The sequence below is a fragment of the Rhincodon typus genome, chromosome 19 (assembly GCF_021869965.1).
Source record: "Rhincodon typus isolate 14 chromosome 19, sRhiTyp1.1, whole genome shotgun sequence".
NCBI lineage: Eukaryota > Metazoa > Chordata > Chondrichthyes > Orectolobiformes > Rhincodontidae > Rhincodon > Rhincodon typus.
Window position 1 is genome coordinate 23,545,892 of NC_063350.1, and position 15,091 is coordinate 23,560,982.

The 15,091-nt window shown below is 39.9% G+C and overlaps 1 protein-coding gene across 3 annotated transcripts in view; it reads left to right on the top strand.

Annotated features, from left to right (window-relative positions):
- Positions 1–204: 204 nt before the first annotated feature.
- LOC109935870 (polycomb group protein ASXL1-like) overlaps positions 205–15,091 on the top strand; it is a 90,628-nt gene continuing 75,741 nt past the window's right edge. For all 3 annotated transcript variants that reach the window (XM_048608132.1, XM_048608133.1, XM_048608134.1), the window contains exons 1-2: positions 205–323; positions 2,232–2,234. In XM_048608132.1, the coding sequence (XP_048464089.1) occupies positions 268–323; positions 2,232–2,234 (59 nt within the window). In that variant the 5' untranslated portion in view covers positions 205–267. The remainder of the gene's footprint in view (positions 324–2,231; positions 2,235–15,091) is intronic.

The window sequence follows — 15,091 nt, forward strand, 5'->3', positions numbered from 1 at the left end:
TGAATTATTTTATTCTGTCTTCAGCTATTAGAAAATATTAATTTATGAAAAAATCTTCCTATAAATTGTATCTTAAACAGTAATGTGGCCATAGTCTGCAAACTGACTGTATTTGCTTTAAAGTCCTTTAGATTAAAGAACCTACATCACATATATTGCTGCACATGATCTTTTCTTTTCAACCTTTTTTGTGCTGTCAGGTAATGGTTGACTTGGATTTCAGTACATATCTGTCCACAGGTGTTGGAAAATTACTCAGATGCTCCAATGACCCCCAAACAGATTCTGCACGTTATAGAGACTGAAGGACTCAAAGAAATGAGGTCAGTTGTGGTGAATGGCTTTGCTAGGAGAATGTCAATGGGTTTTTTTACTATAAATTCTGAATTGGAAAACAGAACAGAGTCCTATTTAACCCAGTCTCCCTTCTAATCTAGATTAATAGATGGAAATCATTTGAGGGTTTTTTCTTTTCTAAAGAGATGAATCCCAAAAATGTAATGTTTAAAGTATTTTCTTTTCCTTACATGCTGTCACTGGTCAGTTGGTACCGCATATCAAATCGCTGTGATGTCCCAAGTGTGTTTTGCATGCACTTCATTGAACTAATAGGTAAAACAAGTGGGATTTAATGAATGTCCCAAAGTGCATAATCAAAGCGCTGTAGATCCTGAGCAGTAAAAGAAAAGTTGGTTGTAATTCTGCTAAAAAGATGGATTTCTTGTATGCTTTTGTAAAGGGTAATAGAGAAAGTAAGCAGTTAGTAGAATTCTTGAGAGTGGGGCTAAAGGTGTAGCATTGCGGGAAGGGCAGACTGAAGGGAGGACACTAAAGTTGGAAGACAGCGGAGGATGGCCTGTAACAACGTTGGAGGAAGTCACAGAATAGATTGGAAGAAAATTCTTGAGAGATTTGTGACTGAGAATTTAATATTCAGTGCACTGGTCCTGTGTAAATCATTGAGAACAAGAATAATGGGTATGTGAAACTTAGTGTGAGGAAGCATACATGTGGCAAGTGTTTTGGATGAGTAAGAGTATGTACAGGACTTCACAAAGAGAATGTTGGAAAGGTCAAACCTAGGCCTACATCTAATGACCAGATCAATGCCTAATAAAGACCCATCCACACCTTAGCTCACATGTTAGTTTTTGTTTAAATTTGAACCCCACTTATAGGATGGGAGTTCAACGTTCTCTGTAAGTAGAATTGTTGTGGGCTACCAACTCCGATTGATTTCTAATAGATGTCAAAGACTTGCTTATTCAGTTGAAAAAAAGAGAAGCTTAAAATCATCCTTTTTTTCCTCTGTCACATTGATTTTTGTTCTAGGGAGATATTCAGAAAAAGTTAATATTCACTTTCTGTCCTTTTCTTCCTTATGCCTCTCAGAGATGGCCGTTAATATTGTAATGCCACATATCTGTAGCCAATTACAGCCTGGCTCACTTCCATTCTAGCAGGTGTTTGCACTTAATCTTTATCTTGCTAGGAAGTAAAAAGGACCAAGAATCACATACTTTGATATAACACACTTCTCAAGTGACTAAAAGTAGTTCATGTACAATTAGCTACTAATTTGTAATGACACTTGTTGTGCAGACAAGCAAGATTAATGGAGATTTCTTCTGCCCAAGGCCTCCAGTTTATGGTGAAGAAGTCAAATTCTGTTAATTGCATGGGATTATGTGTGAAAATAACTGTTTAGTGTGATTAATATGTGTTAGTGATTTCAGTTTGACATTCTGTAAGTTTGTTCTTTTTAATCCCTAAATTCTATTATGAAATGTCTCTTACATTGTTGAGCTCAGTATCTCTGCCTAATCATTTTAGTTGCTGTCTTACTGTCGTAGATTTCAATCAAGTTAAAATAAAAACAATGGAAAAAACATTTTTAACTGGATTAATGCAAGAAAAATAATTTAAATTGTTAATTGTGTGCTGAAGTAAACAGTCTTTGAATTTTCCTGAAAGACAAATTTAATATGTTGATCATTTACTGGATATAAGTTAATGCTCGTTTGTCCTGTGGCGCATTTCATTCTAGGGATATACATTGTATAGCACTTTTTTTTATTTTTCATATGTATGTTTTGTGATGCAGTGACTATAAGTTAATGTCTTTTTTTTTCCCTCCTACGGAATATTTTATTCCACGGATATATATTGTATAGCACTAATTGTTGTTTTTTTCCTTTTCATGTCCATGTTCTGTGATGCAATGACTATAGAAGGTAAGCACCAATTAAGCCAAAAATGTACAGGTAAACACAATTTTGTGTGGATCACTGTCAAAACACTACAGTAAAATTTTGTTCAAAAATTATGGTAATTTGCAATTCTTTGCACTGATAAGAACACTTCAGCAGCAAATGATTATGATTGCCCTTATAGTAACTGCTACTTTCTATAGATGTGATTTGTAATGCTGCTCCTAAGTCATTAAATTCTTAGCATTATTTAATGCATTCCATTATCACACCAGTGTTTTGTACTGACTGACACTTTCACCCTCTCAAATACATTATTCCAAAAAAAGTTTGAGGCTTTTTAGTGCCCATAGTGTGTTTTTTACTTATATTCATTTTGTTATTACAGTACAGGCTTGTTTACTTAGTGTAAGCGTTAGGCTTATTAGTTTAGGAATTTCCATTCTGGAACTCAAAAAAACCCAGAAAATTTAGCTGTTCGTTTCCACGGATCTTGTTGAGCTGTTCTGTGACTGGTGCATTTGTGCTTCCAGTTTAATACTGCTGAGAAGCTGATACGAAACCTGAATGTATGTTACCTGGGAAGACTAACTCGAGAGCAGAGTAAGACTCCATTCAAGAAGTCTCGCTGTATTTTAACTGTTGCATGCTCAGTGTCAAACTGTAATAGAAGTGCTCCATAAAAATAAAGACAAGTCTTGGTATTTTAGGATTTGCATTTAACTTGGCAAATAAATTGGATAACTGATTTAAGACTGGCTGGATAAGAGCTGTTGAAAATGACAACTGACTTTGTGGGTCATGTGTATGTCTTTTAAGAGTTTTAATTCCTTACTTTCTTTGCTTACTAATCTGATCAAACCACTTGTGTTTGATTGGCTTGCTTTGTGTCTGTGTGCGCATTGGACTGAACAGACTCCTTAAAATTCTGATTTTTTTTTTCATACTGAATTGCTGAGTATGAAGCTTTGTGTTTTTATAAATCTCATCCCATAAAGGGGAAAGCACCAGTATCTTTATTCATGATAGGCAACCTAATCTAAACATACTGAGGTTATGGTTTTCGTAATGTAATATAATTACAAGTCTGTTTTAATAGACTCATGTTTAGAATTCAGTATTTTCATAAGTATGATGCAGTCAATTAGTGTTGATGTTTTTACAATGGATAGAGGAATAGCACTGGAAAAAATAATGGGCCTAAAGGTAGACAAACTCTATTGGAAGGTAACTGTTGGATTTGATCTTCCATAGTTTCCTATGTTAGATCAGTTAGAATGGAGAATATGTAACACCTCAATTCACAAGAGAACACACGAAATCCAAGGCCAGTTCGGGTGAGATCACTAGTAGGTAAAATGTTGAAATCAATTTTAAGGACAAGGCAACAGGGCTTTTGCAGAATCAGAGACAGTAAGAACTGCAGATGCTGGAGCCAGAGATAACAGTGTGGAGCTGGAGGAACATAGCAGGCCAGGCAGCATCAGAGGAGTAGGAAAGTTGACGTTACGGTTCGGGACCCTTCTTCAGAAAATCAGCATACATTTAGATAGGATGAATCCAGATGTATGAAAGACCTAATAGTCTATGGCAAGTTGATTGAACTAATTGTGCAAGTAATAGAGTCATTGAGATCTACAGCATAGAAAAAGGCCTTTAGGTCCATCACGTCCACGCTGGTCAAAAACAACCACCTAACTGTACTAATTCCATTTTCCAGCACATGGCCCATAACCTTGTTTTTCTTGGCATCACAAGTATATATCTAAATACTGCTTAAATGTTAGGAGGATTTCTATGTCTACCACCCTTAGAAGTAACAAGTTCCAGATTCTGACCACCCTCTGGGTGAAAAAGACTTCCCTTACATCTCCTCTGAATCTTCTCCCCCTTCCTTTTTCCTTTTAAATCCATGCTCCCAGGTAATTGATCCCCCCCGGGAAAGGTTTCTTTTTGTCCGCCCATCCATGCCCCTTGTAATTTTATACATCTCAATCATGGCCCTTCTCAATCCCCTCTGTTGTGAGGAAAACAAACTCAGTCTGTCCAGTCACTCTTCCTAATTGAAACTCTAGTTCAGGCAGCGTCTTGTTAAATCTTCTCTGGACCCTTTTCTAGATCTAGTACATTTGTATTTTTCAGTATGTGTTAATTAGGGTGGTATATGAGATTGTTACACAAAATTATGACTCTTTGGTTTGGTGTTATGGATTGACAGAGGGTAGGAGGCTATTTTCAGGTTGGCAGTCTGTGACCAGCATAGCACTCTGAGGACCAGTACTTTGGTGTCAGCTATTCACAATCTGAGTGTAATTTAAGTCGGGTAAGTTTGCTGATATAAATGTAGAAGAAGTAGAGGTTAAGAAGGCTAACAGACCACTATCCATACGTTGCATTCGGAAGAAAATGACTTCGAGATTTACAAGCATTTTATTGTATATTTATAGTTTAATGCTAACACGTTCCATCTTTCCCTGTCCAAAGGTTCATTAGGGAAGAACCCACCTCTTTATTTTCTAAACACCCTGGTTCGGAGATGTTATTACACACACTGGAGCAGGTGGGACTTGAACTCGGGTCTCCTTGCTCAGTGGTAGGGACACTATTACTGCACACAGGCACTCAAGAACTCAGCTCTTAAATAAAATCAACAGAAATACAAAATAAAAACAAAAGCAGAAGTGATGCCAACCACACTCGCAAACTGAGGCATATAAATAACAAGCGGGACAGAACACCAACGCTTCACCGGAGGCGCACGACGATGTTACCTAGCAGGGTGACAGAACGTCTGCAGCCAAACCTACTGGCTCGGTCTGCAAGTCTATACCTCAACCACAACAAATCTTCTCAAAAACTTTAAAATCAACATCAAATAAGAAGTCAGCTATTTTTCTCAATCCAGAGATGCTTTCTCAAACCTCTGTTTTTACTACCACCAAATTGTCCATGTTACTTTTTCTTTCTCCGCCAGCAAACCAGCTGTGTCTTTAATTAAACAAAAAAATTATTAGAACTGCCCATCAGGGCAATGCAGCAACAACGAAAGTGAGGAGAGATAGGGAGAAGGGAGGGGATGAAATTAAAATGCAGTTGGTGGGAGACGATCTCAGCTGGTTTTTATACTTTCTGATTATCCTGTTCAGAAATGTTAATGCTTGCCTCTGGAGGTGGGACTTGATCCTGGGTCCCCTTGCCTAGAGGTAGTGACACTGCACCACAAGATCCCTTAGGAACCCAGCTCTCTCCATTGGCAGTCCCCTACAACACTGGTAAGTTTGCTGTTGGAGAGATCCTCCATATCCATGATACTGCCAGCTTCCCATAAAGCTACTGTTAACATATATGCATTCACTTTGCTGTTCAAGTCCACAGTTCTGTCCTCTTGAAATCATTGTCCAGCTCATGATCCTCTATTTCAAGTCTCTAATTGATACGGCCAGGGTCTGCTGCCTGGATCATTATTACCATTCAAATCCACTGTGCCAACAAGCAGTCAGACAGCTACTAATTGAGCAATATTGCTCATCAAATAGCCCTCGGCAACAGGGTTTTTTCTGCAATCAAGCAGCTGGGGCTTCACTTGAGGAAGCACCATATGCCACACTGGCTGCCAAATCCATCTCCACTATACACCACATAGTGGAGAAAGCCCTCTAGTTGCCACCACAGTCAATGTCTTCCCCTTTTAAATCCTTAGTGCCTGCAATTGCTTCTGTTTTTTCAAACCATCAGGTTACCCCCTCCAGTGTCCTTATATTCTGCATTGATGTCTTCATCCATGAGCACCACATTTGTGAAATCTGTGATCATAACTGGACCAGTGTACTCTGTAAATGTGTTATTGAAACTACAACTAAAAAGATTCCCAGAGACCAAACCCTTCAAATCAGCTGTTACATTGCTATCATCACTAAGAATTAGAATTTGAATTAAGTTTTATTGTCGTGCATACTGAAGTAGTGAAAAGTTTACAATGTCACCTCTCATGGAACCATCTTAGGTACGAAGTACCTAGGTACAAATCTTAGGTACTAAGAAGAGAAATGAAGAGAAGTTACCTTGTAGTAATTCATAGTATACGTTAGAAAATAAGACATACAGTTAAAAGGATAAACGTTACAGTCAGGTTAGCAGATTACAGATCAACACTATATTGCAGTAGATCAGCGCAGGGGCTTCCGTGTGTGGTCTGACTGGCCTCGCAAGCCGCTGACCGCCTGTGCTGGTCCCCAGTCCAATAACTGGCCCTGCTGCACTCCATGCCTCCAGCCCACTCCGCTCCATGCCTCACCGCAGTCTCAGTTTATCAGGATATTGTCTCCACTGAAATCCTCTGTTTCTCATTCCTTCAGCACTGGCAAAAGCTTCTACCTCAACTTTGTCCTTGTGCCAGAAAGTTTTTTCAAGGACGTTGCTGAGGTGAAGGAAGATTTGATGAAAATTGCGACCATCCTGCAGACCAATTCCTTAAGTATTAAAGCATTCTTGGAGGTGCCTTCAAGCCTGACTGATGCCCTCGCTGCCAAGTGGCAGCTTAATGAGGTCCATGATCCCCCCCCCCAAAAAAAAACCCATCTGTAGCATGTGAAGTACAGCGAGCATCATCTGCCCTCAATCAGTTTTGAAGCTCTTTTGATCCTCAAGGGGAACTACATTTCTAAAACAGACAGTAGAGTGGCTGTAAAAGGACAGGTTTGCAATGGTCAAGAACATATTGAGTGACATGAGGATATTCAGCTGATAAGAATATGCAAAGCACACAGATTTTGGTACTTGAGGGATATGTGGATCATGTGCGAAGGTAAGGTTAAATTAAATTTTTTATTCATTCATAGGATGAGGGCGTCACCAGCTAGGGCATCACAGCATTTATTACCTATCCCTTTAGCTAATATGTTATGGTTGTATTGAATGGTGTAGTAGGTTCATAGAACTGAAATGTCTTTTTTGTGTGTTCTTGATTGTTTTGTGTACCTACTTTTTTTTTGTTTCGGATTTTTCCATGTTGTTTATCCTGGAAAATTGATGTTAGTAATTTTCTGCATCTTTATTCTCATATACACAATTGAGATCTATTTGTTTTAGGTGAACCCATTTGTACAAATGCATACAAGTCGCTGCTATTGTACATTCCTGGCAATTGTTCTTGTAATAACCTTGCATGAATTTTCAACTCTTGTTAGTTCTTTCATTTCTATATCCTTTTAAGAACACTGTTTTGCACTATCTACAGAGACTGAATGTGAGGCTTTCATAAACAGTTAATACAGGAAGCATAAAATCTTGAGACTTTGTTTCAAAAGCAAGAGCTCATTAAAACTGACCTTTTCCACCATTCTTTATACTTTTGTATGATCCTTGATATGTCCATATCCTGTTTTCACTTCTACTAATCATCTTGGGTTGCTCACAATTAAAGGTACAAATGTCAGTTGTTGGTGGAGCAAGAATTTGGGAGATCATATTGTAGATAGGCTGTGAATTTTAATTGTGCTAGTATCTTGTGCAAAAGGATTTTGGGAGATTTTTGCCTTAACATGCTGCAATTTGACTAAGATTTAAAATTAAATTACTGTAGCTTCAGTTGCATAAATTTGCAAATTTCTTAATGCAGCTTACTGCTGAAATAATTTTGTTTTTATTTTGCATCAACTATTTGAATTTGTAAGCATTTCTTCCCTAAATATTTAAAATTGCCTGAATCAATCACCATGTACATTTCAGCCTTTTTTTAACCATTTTAGACTTCTTCAAACATACTTAGATAGTCAAATCAAGTAGACATTGAATCGCTTTATTCTAGTCCTACTTGAACACAAAAAAAATGTAATTTGTTCTATTGTTATGCATGTTTTCACATGCATGTTGATGATACCCAGCCCTACCTTGCCATCATCTGTCTCAAATCTTCCACTGTTACGAAATTGTTCCATTGCTTATGAGCAGAAATTTTGTCAAACTTTAAGCCAGTGTTTCTAGTCCCTTCTCCCAACTCCCTTCTCTACCTATCAAATTCATCATCCCTCTCACTGATGAGAAGTCTGTGATAAACCAGTCTGTTTGCAACCCGGAGCTTCCAATTCTATGTTTATGCCATTGCTAAGTCTGCTCAATTCTACCTCAGATTTTCCACCATCTCATCTGCTGAAACACTCATTTCTTCCCTTGTTAGGTCTAGACTTTTCTATTCCAGCACATTACTGCTTTTGTCCCATTATTGTACCTTTCGTAAACCTGAGGTAATGCAAACCTTGTTTGTGTTTTATCTCCAATCATGTGCTGTTCACCTGTCACCCCTGTGTGTCTTGATTTGGCTCCAAGTTGGGCAACATTTTGCAACACCTCAGGTAATGAAATTTTGATGGAGCAAGACCTAGGTGACATTCAGGCTTTGACTGAGAAGTGGCCAGTAACATTTGTGCTAGGCAACAACCATTCCAACAAAAGAGCATCTAACTATCTAGCCCTTTGATATTCACCAGCATTACTATTGCCGAATTCTCACTGTAAGACCTGGAAGTGATCATAGATAAAAACTGAGCAGGACTGAACGAGGCATGTAAGTAATGTGGCTGCAAGACCATCTCAAAGGTGAAGAATCCTGCAGCAAGTAGCTCACCATCTGCCTCTCAAAGTCCATCTGCAAAGCAGAACTGAGTGGTAGGACATTCTCCATATGCCTGAATGGATACAGCCCCAACAGTACTTAGCTTGACACCATCCAGAGCAAAGCTGCCCATTTGATAGCCCATCACTACCTTTAACAATTATCCTCACCAACACAGATGTGCAGTGACAGCTCTGTGCATCATGTACAAGTTGCACTGCAACAAATCACCAAGGCTCCTTTGATAGCACCTCCCAAGCCAGCAATCATTACTATGTCAAATGGAAACATCACTATCTTACATGGCATGCACCATCTGACTTGCAACTGTAATGTCATTGCTTCACTGTCCCTGGGTCAAAATTCTGGTACGTTGTTCCTGAAAGCATTGTGTATGGACTGAGGCAGCCACCTTCTTGAGGGCACTTGGTGTTGGGCAATAAGTGCTGGCTTAGCTAACAACACCCATGTCCCTTGAATGAATGGCAAAAAAAAATTATGTGCAGTGGTAATTGATTCAGTCTGCTGATGTGTGTGACGATGGGCACAGCATAGAACACAGCTTAGAAGCAAGGGAAAACCATGCACCTGTGAGCCAAAGGAATTGTCACAGAAAAGCAGTAACAGTTGAGATAGAGGAAAGAGGCAGGTTACTTCGTGTTTGTCTGTCTCCCATTTCTACCCACAATCAGGAGAACTGAAATAGGGTAGAGTAACTGCAGTGTGGTAGCATTAAATGCAGACCTGAAAAATCAAGCAATGTTTATTAAGTTTCCAGTAGCAAGATTTTGCTCCCCTTTGACCTCTTCCAGTTATACTTTAAAGTAACAACCTCTTGCAATACTTGTATTAGAGGGATTTTGTACACTTTATGGCTGAAGATGTTGAATTTGAGGTGGGGATCAATTTGCTGCACCCTCCCCATCGTTCTGATTTTGATAATAAGCAAAATTTTGAACATTTTTCTTTTTAAAATCAGTAAAATACTTGTTTTGATTTTCAATGTACCAGGAAAAGATAGTCATGCCAAGTAATTCTACTTACGAAAAGTGATTGCACAAATGGCTTTTTTGTTTAAAAATGTAAGAGTGATTGAATTGCAAAAAAAAATCATTTCTATGATTCTGGAACATTGAGATATGCTGAAATTGCATCTCATTGTAAATCCTTTCTTGGTAGACAGTCTATTGTTTGCCTTTCAATCTATTTGCAATCCAACAGCCGTTTGTAGGTTCTGGTTTCACAATTCTGCTTCAGTAACATGCAAAAGCATGTTTTCAGTGCAAGATGATGGTACTGGACAGGAAACGTATTGCACTGAAAAATTACTGTTTGAGATAAAATGCTTTGTATGTGTATATTTAGCAAAGCATGAACCCATTGCTTAACAGTTTTAATCTCATAAGAGTTCCTGTTGCTATTCATGAATCTTGGCAAAATACTTTGACCAGATATGCCACATAATAAGGCAAAATGTTAATATTTAAAAGGCAAATACTACAAATTTTGGCAACAGTGCTCATGACAATAATTCTGAAGTGCTTTGCAAGTGTATTTTGACATTTTCATCATGGCAGGATTTGAATTTTTGCTTTGTAATTTGTTGCCAAAATCTTGACAAATTCAATGTTGAGTGTAAAGATGACTTGCGTAGGAGCAGTTTCAACCCCGTTGCTCTTTAGTCTAAATTTCAGTTGTAAGATTGATTTTTTTTTTTCCTGCTCATTTCTGTACCCTCCATGTGATACCTTTTCTCTAGTATTTCTTAGTGTTTTGATAATTTGTTCAACAGTGTTTGTTTCCCATGTTTGGTTTGCTGATATGAGACCAGGTGAAGAGCAGTGATGGCATAGTTGCTCCCCTCTTTTTAACCTCTTCAGGTGATCACAATAGATTTTGTTTTGTTTAAAGGGTTTGGTGATTGCTCTTCAATTAAACTTAATTAATCAGATCAAAATTAAAGGAGAGCCAATTCCAAGGTTTTCTTGAGGGCACAAGGAGCTGAGGGAAGGCAGAGGTGTTGTGAAGAAGCTCTCTCTCTAGACAGAGACAGTGGTAAAGGCAGTTGCAGTGTAAAGTTTTTGGAATGCTTGAGTTGTGAGCATCACACCTGAGTCTCAAAGATTCAGTTATTGTCTTGTTTCCTCAGGAGTGTTAAGCTTGCAGATAATGTTGGTTTCTTGATGAACAAAGTTTTTTTTTCCAAGTTCAGTTTTCAATGGTGTTGGATTGTGCAATAGAGTGGGAGCAAAGAGCTTTTGGTATTCTTGCTGTGACCAACCAACTTCACTTTCTCTCTTGTTCAAAGGCTGCAGTTTATGTCTAATTCCTTTGTGGATTCTGATGTTTCATTGTTTAATTTGCAGCTGCAAAGTTGTAGGCAAACCTTCATTTCTCAAAATGTGAATTTATTGTGCAAGTTTCAGCAAAATATGAGGTGCAAATTTCATGCCCCACTGAGCTTCAGTGCTTCTTTATTAAAATGGTAATTTCAATGAAGTCAATTTTGTATATTCTTCTGGGTTTCCTGGACTTGTCAGGTGATTATAGCAGACATGTTACATCATGTTTTCCTTTTTTTTAAACAACTGTTTTTCACAACTGTTTTTCTCTGTGACAGTTTCTGTATTAAAGTCAAAGGATCAAAGTTGAATATTGATAGTCCATTATTTACTACAATTTTAACAAGTCATTGACCGTTTCAAAAACAAATAGCTGGAGAAACTCAGCAGGTCGGGCAAAATCTATGGAGAGAGAACAGAGTTAAAGTTTCAGGTCTGGTGATCCTTCAGAACTGGTTGTAGCTAGGAAAAGGTGGTGTATACGTTGAAGACAGGATGGAGGGGGTCAAGGAGGAAACGATTGGCGATGGAGCCCAGAGAGAGACGAGCAGTTGGGCAGGCAAAGGGATGAGAACTAGTGAGCCGGGAGAAAGAAAGCTGTTAATAAGTTCTGTTAGTTGCTGGGTTGGCAATGCTGAAAGCAGCCCATGTGACGACAGGGCCGTGTGGATATGGATAAAGGACATGGAAGGTGGTGTTCAGGCCCTAAAGTTGTTGAACACAATATTGATTCCTGAGAGCTGCAGCGTCCCAAGTGGCAAATGAAATGCACCACAATTATTGTTCAAACCTGGAATGGTTCTGGCACCTATGTAGACGTGGCAGGTCTTGCTATGTACTAGAATGTTTTTTCTTATATTTAATGGGAAATCCAAGACACACTTTTTTGGTGAGAGCTTCACTTCAGATGACTACTGATGCTAGCTCCTTTACAGGCAGTCTCCAATTTATGAACAAGTTCCCTTATTAATTTTAAAGATTTGACATATGAATGTTTGCTCATACTTAAGGCGCAACTGTTCTTTATTGTAATGTATTGTGTTCCAATTAGCGTACAAATCGACTTAGACTTGGACTCGAATGGAACTTGATTGTAACCTGGGGACTGGCTGTATATTGATAGAACCAATTCTCACCTCATTAAAAAAACGAAAGAACTGCGGAAGCTGTATATCAGAAACAAAAACAGGAGTTGCTGGAAAACCTCAGGACATCTGGCAGCATCTGTGATGAGAAATCAGAGTTAACGTCTTGCGTCTGGTGAACTTTGCTCAACTGATGGCAGCTGCGAAAATATTGGTTGATATACAGAAGATAGGAGGGAGTAAGGAGTAAACGATAGGTGGGGATAGAACCCAAGGAGAGAGAAGAACAGTTGGACAGACAAAGGAGTGGATAACGATGTGGCCAGGAGAGTGAATAGCTGTTAATGGACACTGTTAGTGGCTAACAATATGTAGTGTATAATGGCAGACTTTGTGATAACCGGATTTGGTGTATAGGGTTGGGGGCAAGGACATGGGAGAGTTCAGGCCCTAAAATTATTGAATTTGATATTGATGCTGGAGGGCTGCAGGATCTCCAGTTGGAAAGCAGGGTATTTTTCCAGCTTGCACTGAGCTTCGCTGGAGCACTGCATCAAGCCTGAGACATAGATGTTGGCGAGGGAACAGGGTGGTTTGTTAAAGTAGCAGGCAACTGGAAGCTCAGGGTCTTTTTTGCGGGTAGAACGTGCATGTTCTGCGATGGTCACCCAGTCTACGCTTCGTTTCCCCAGTGTAGACAAGGCCATGTTGTGAGCAGTGAATGTAGTAGACTAGATTCTGGGAAGTGCAGGTAAAATGCTGCTTCACCTGGGAGGTATGTTTAGGCCCTTGGATACTGAGGAAGGAGAAGGTAAATGGACAGATGTTACACCTTTGGCGGTTGCAGAGGAAGGTGCTGTGGGGCAGTGTTGGGAGTGAAGGAAGAGTGGACCAGGGTGTCCTGGAGGGAACGGTCCCTGTGGAAGGTGGACAAGGGAGGAGAGGGGAATGTGTGTCTGGTAGTGGCATCTCGTTGGAGGTAGCAGAAATGGCAGCTGATGATCTTGTGGATGTGGATGCTAGTGGGATGGTAGGTAAGGATAAGGGGAGCCCTATCGCTGTTGCAGGGGCGGGCAAGAGAAGGGCTAAAGGTGGAAGTGTGGGAGATGGGTCATACCTGGTTGATTGCTCTCTCGACAGTGGTGCTGGGGAATCCTTACTTAAGGAAGAAGGTGGACATTTCGGAGGCACCTTTATCGAAGTTGGCCTCGTCAGAACAAATTAGACGGAGGAACTGGGAGAATGGAATGGAGTCTTTACAGGAAGCAGGGTGTGAGGATGTATAGTCTAGGCAGCTGGAGGTGTTGGTGGGTTTATAGTGGATATTAGTGGCCAGTCTATCCCCAGAAATGGGGACAGGTATCAAGATAGGGAAGGGAGGAATCAGAAATAGCCCAGGTGAAAGTGAGGGCGGGATGGGAATTGGAAGCGAAATCAATGAACTTTTCCAATTCTGGACGAGAGAGGAAAGCAGCACCAATTATATCATCAGCAATATATTGGAGAAAGAGTTGTTGGTGGGGGCTGGAAAAGGACTGGAACAAGGCATGTTCAACGTACCTGACAAAGCGACAGGCATAACTGGGGCCCATGTGCGTACCCATGGCCACCCCTTTGACCTGAAGAAAATGAGAGGACCCATCTCCCACACTTCCGCCTTTATCCCCACCTCTCCCACAGCACCTCCACCCTGCAATCGTCGAAGGTGTTACACCTGCCTACTTACCTCCTCCCTCCTTAATATCCAAGGGCCCAAACATACCTTCCAGGTGAAACAACACTTGACCTGCACTTCCCACAATCTAGTCTACTGCATTGACTGCTCATAATGTGGTCTTTTCTACTTTAGGGAAATGAAGTGTAGATTGGGTGACTGCTTTGCAGAACATTTATGTTCTGCCCGCAAAAATAACCCTGAGCTACTAATTGACTGCTCCTTTAACACACCACCCTGTTCCCTGGCCAACATTTCTGTCTCAGCTTTGCTGCAATGCTCCACCGAAGCTCAGTGCAAGTTGGAAGAACACCTCATTTTCCGCTTGGAGACCCTGCAGCCCTCCAGACTCAATATAGAGTTCAATAATTTTAGGGCCTAAACTCTCCCGTGTCCCAGCCCCCAGCCCCCAACCCCACACACCAGTTCTTGTTATCACATAGTGGCTAACAATATGTAATGTGTAAGGGCAGACTAACAGTTGCCACTAACAGTTTCCATTATCAATTATTCACTCTCCTAGCCAGATCGTTACCCACTCCTTTGTCCAACTGTTCTCTCTCTTTGGGTTCTATCCCCACTTGTCATTTACTCCTTACCCTCCCCCCCTCCCTATCTTCTGCATATAAACTGGCATTTTCCTAGCTACCATCAGTTCTGAGGAAGGGTCACCAGACCCGAAACGTTGACTCTGATTTTTTTCTTCATAGATGCTGCCAGACCTGCTGTGCTTTTTTTTTTGTGCAACTTCATTTTGTTTCTCACCTAATTAAGCCTGAGTTAAAATTTTTTCATTAGGTCTCCAGCTTTCCTTCAGGCTATACTAGATGATAATAGATTCCCTTATTTTTAAATAAATTAATGTATTTATTTCCACCTTTGGATGCTTGAATGATCAAGTGTTTGCTACTTAAGTATCATAATCAGAGTTAGCATTCTTGCCAATATCTGCTGTGTGTTTTGTTTTGCGTTGTCATTATCTTTCTCTCCTAACTAAGCTAGACATGGAGAATCTGGCATAATGGGTGCCTGTTTTCTCCTAGTTTAACTAATACAAACCAGGACCGACATGATGCAAATAATTTTGCATTTTCGATCTGATGTGGATATACTTGCACTGTAGTCCTTTG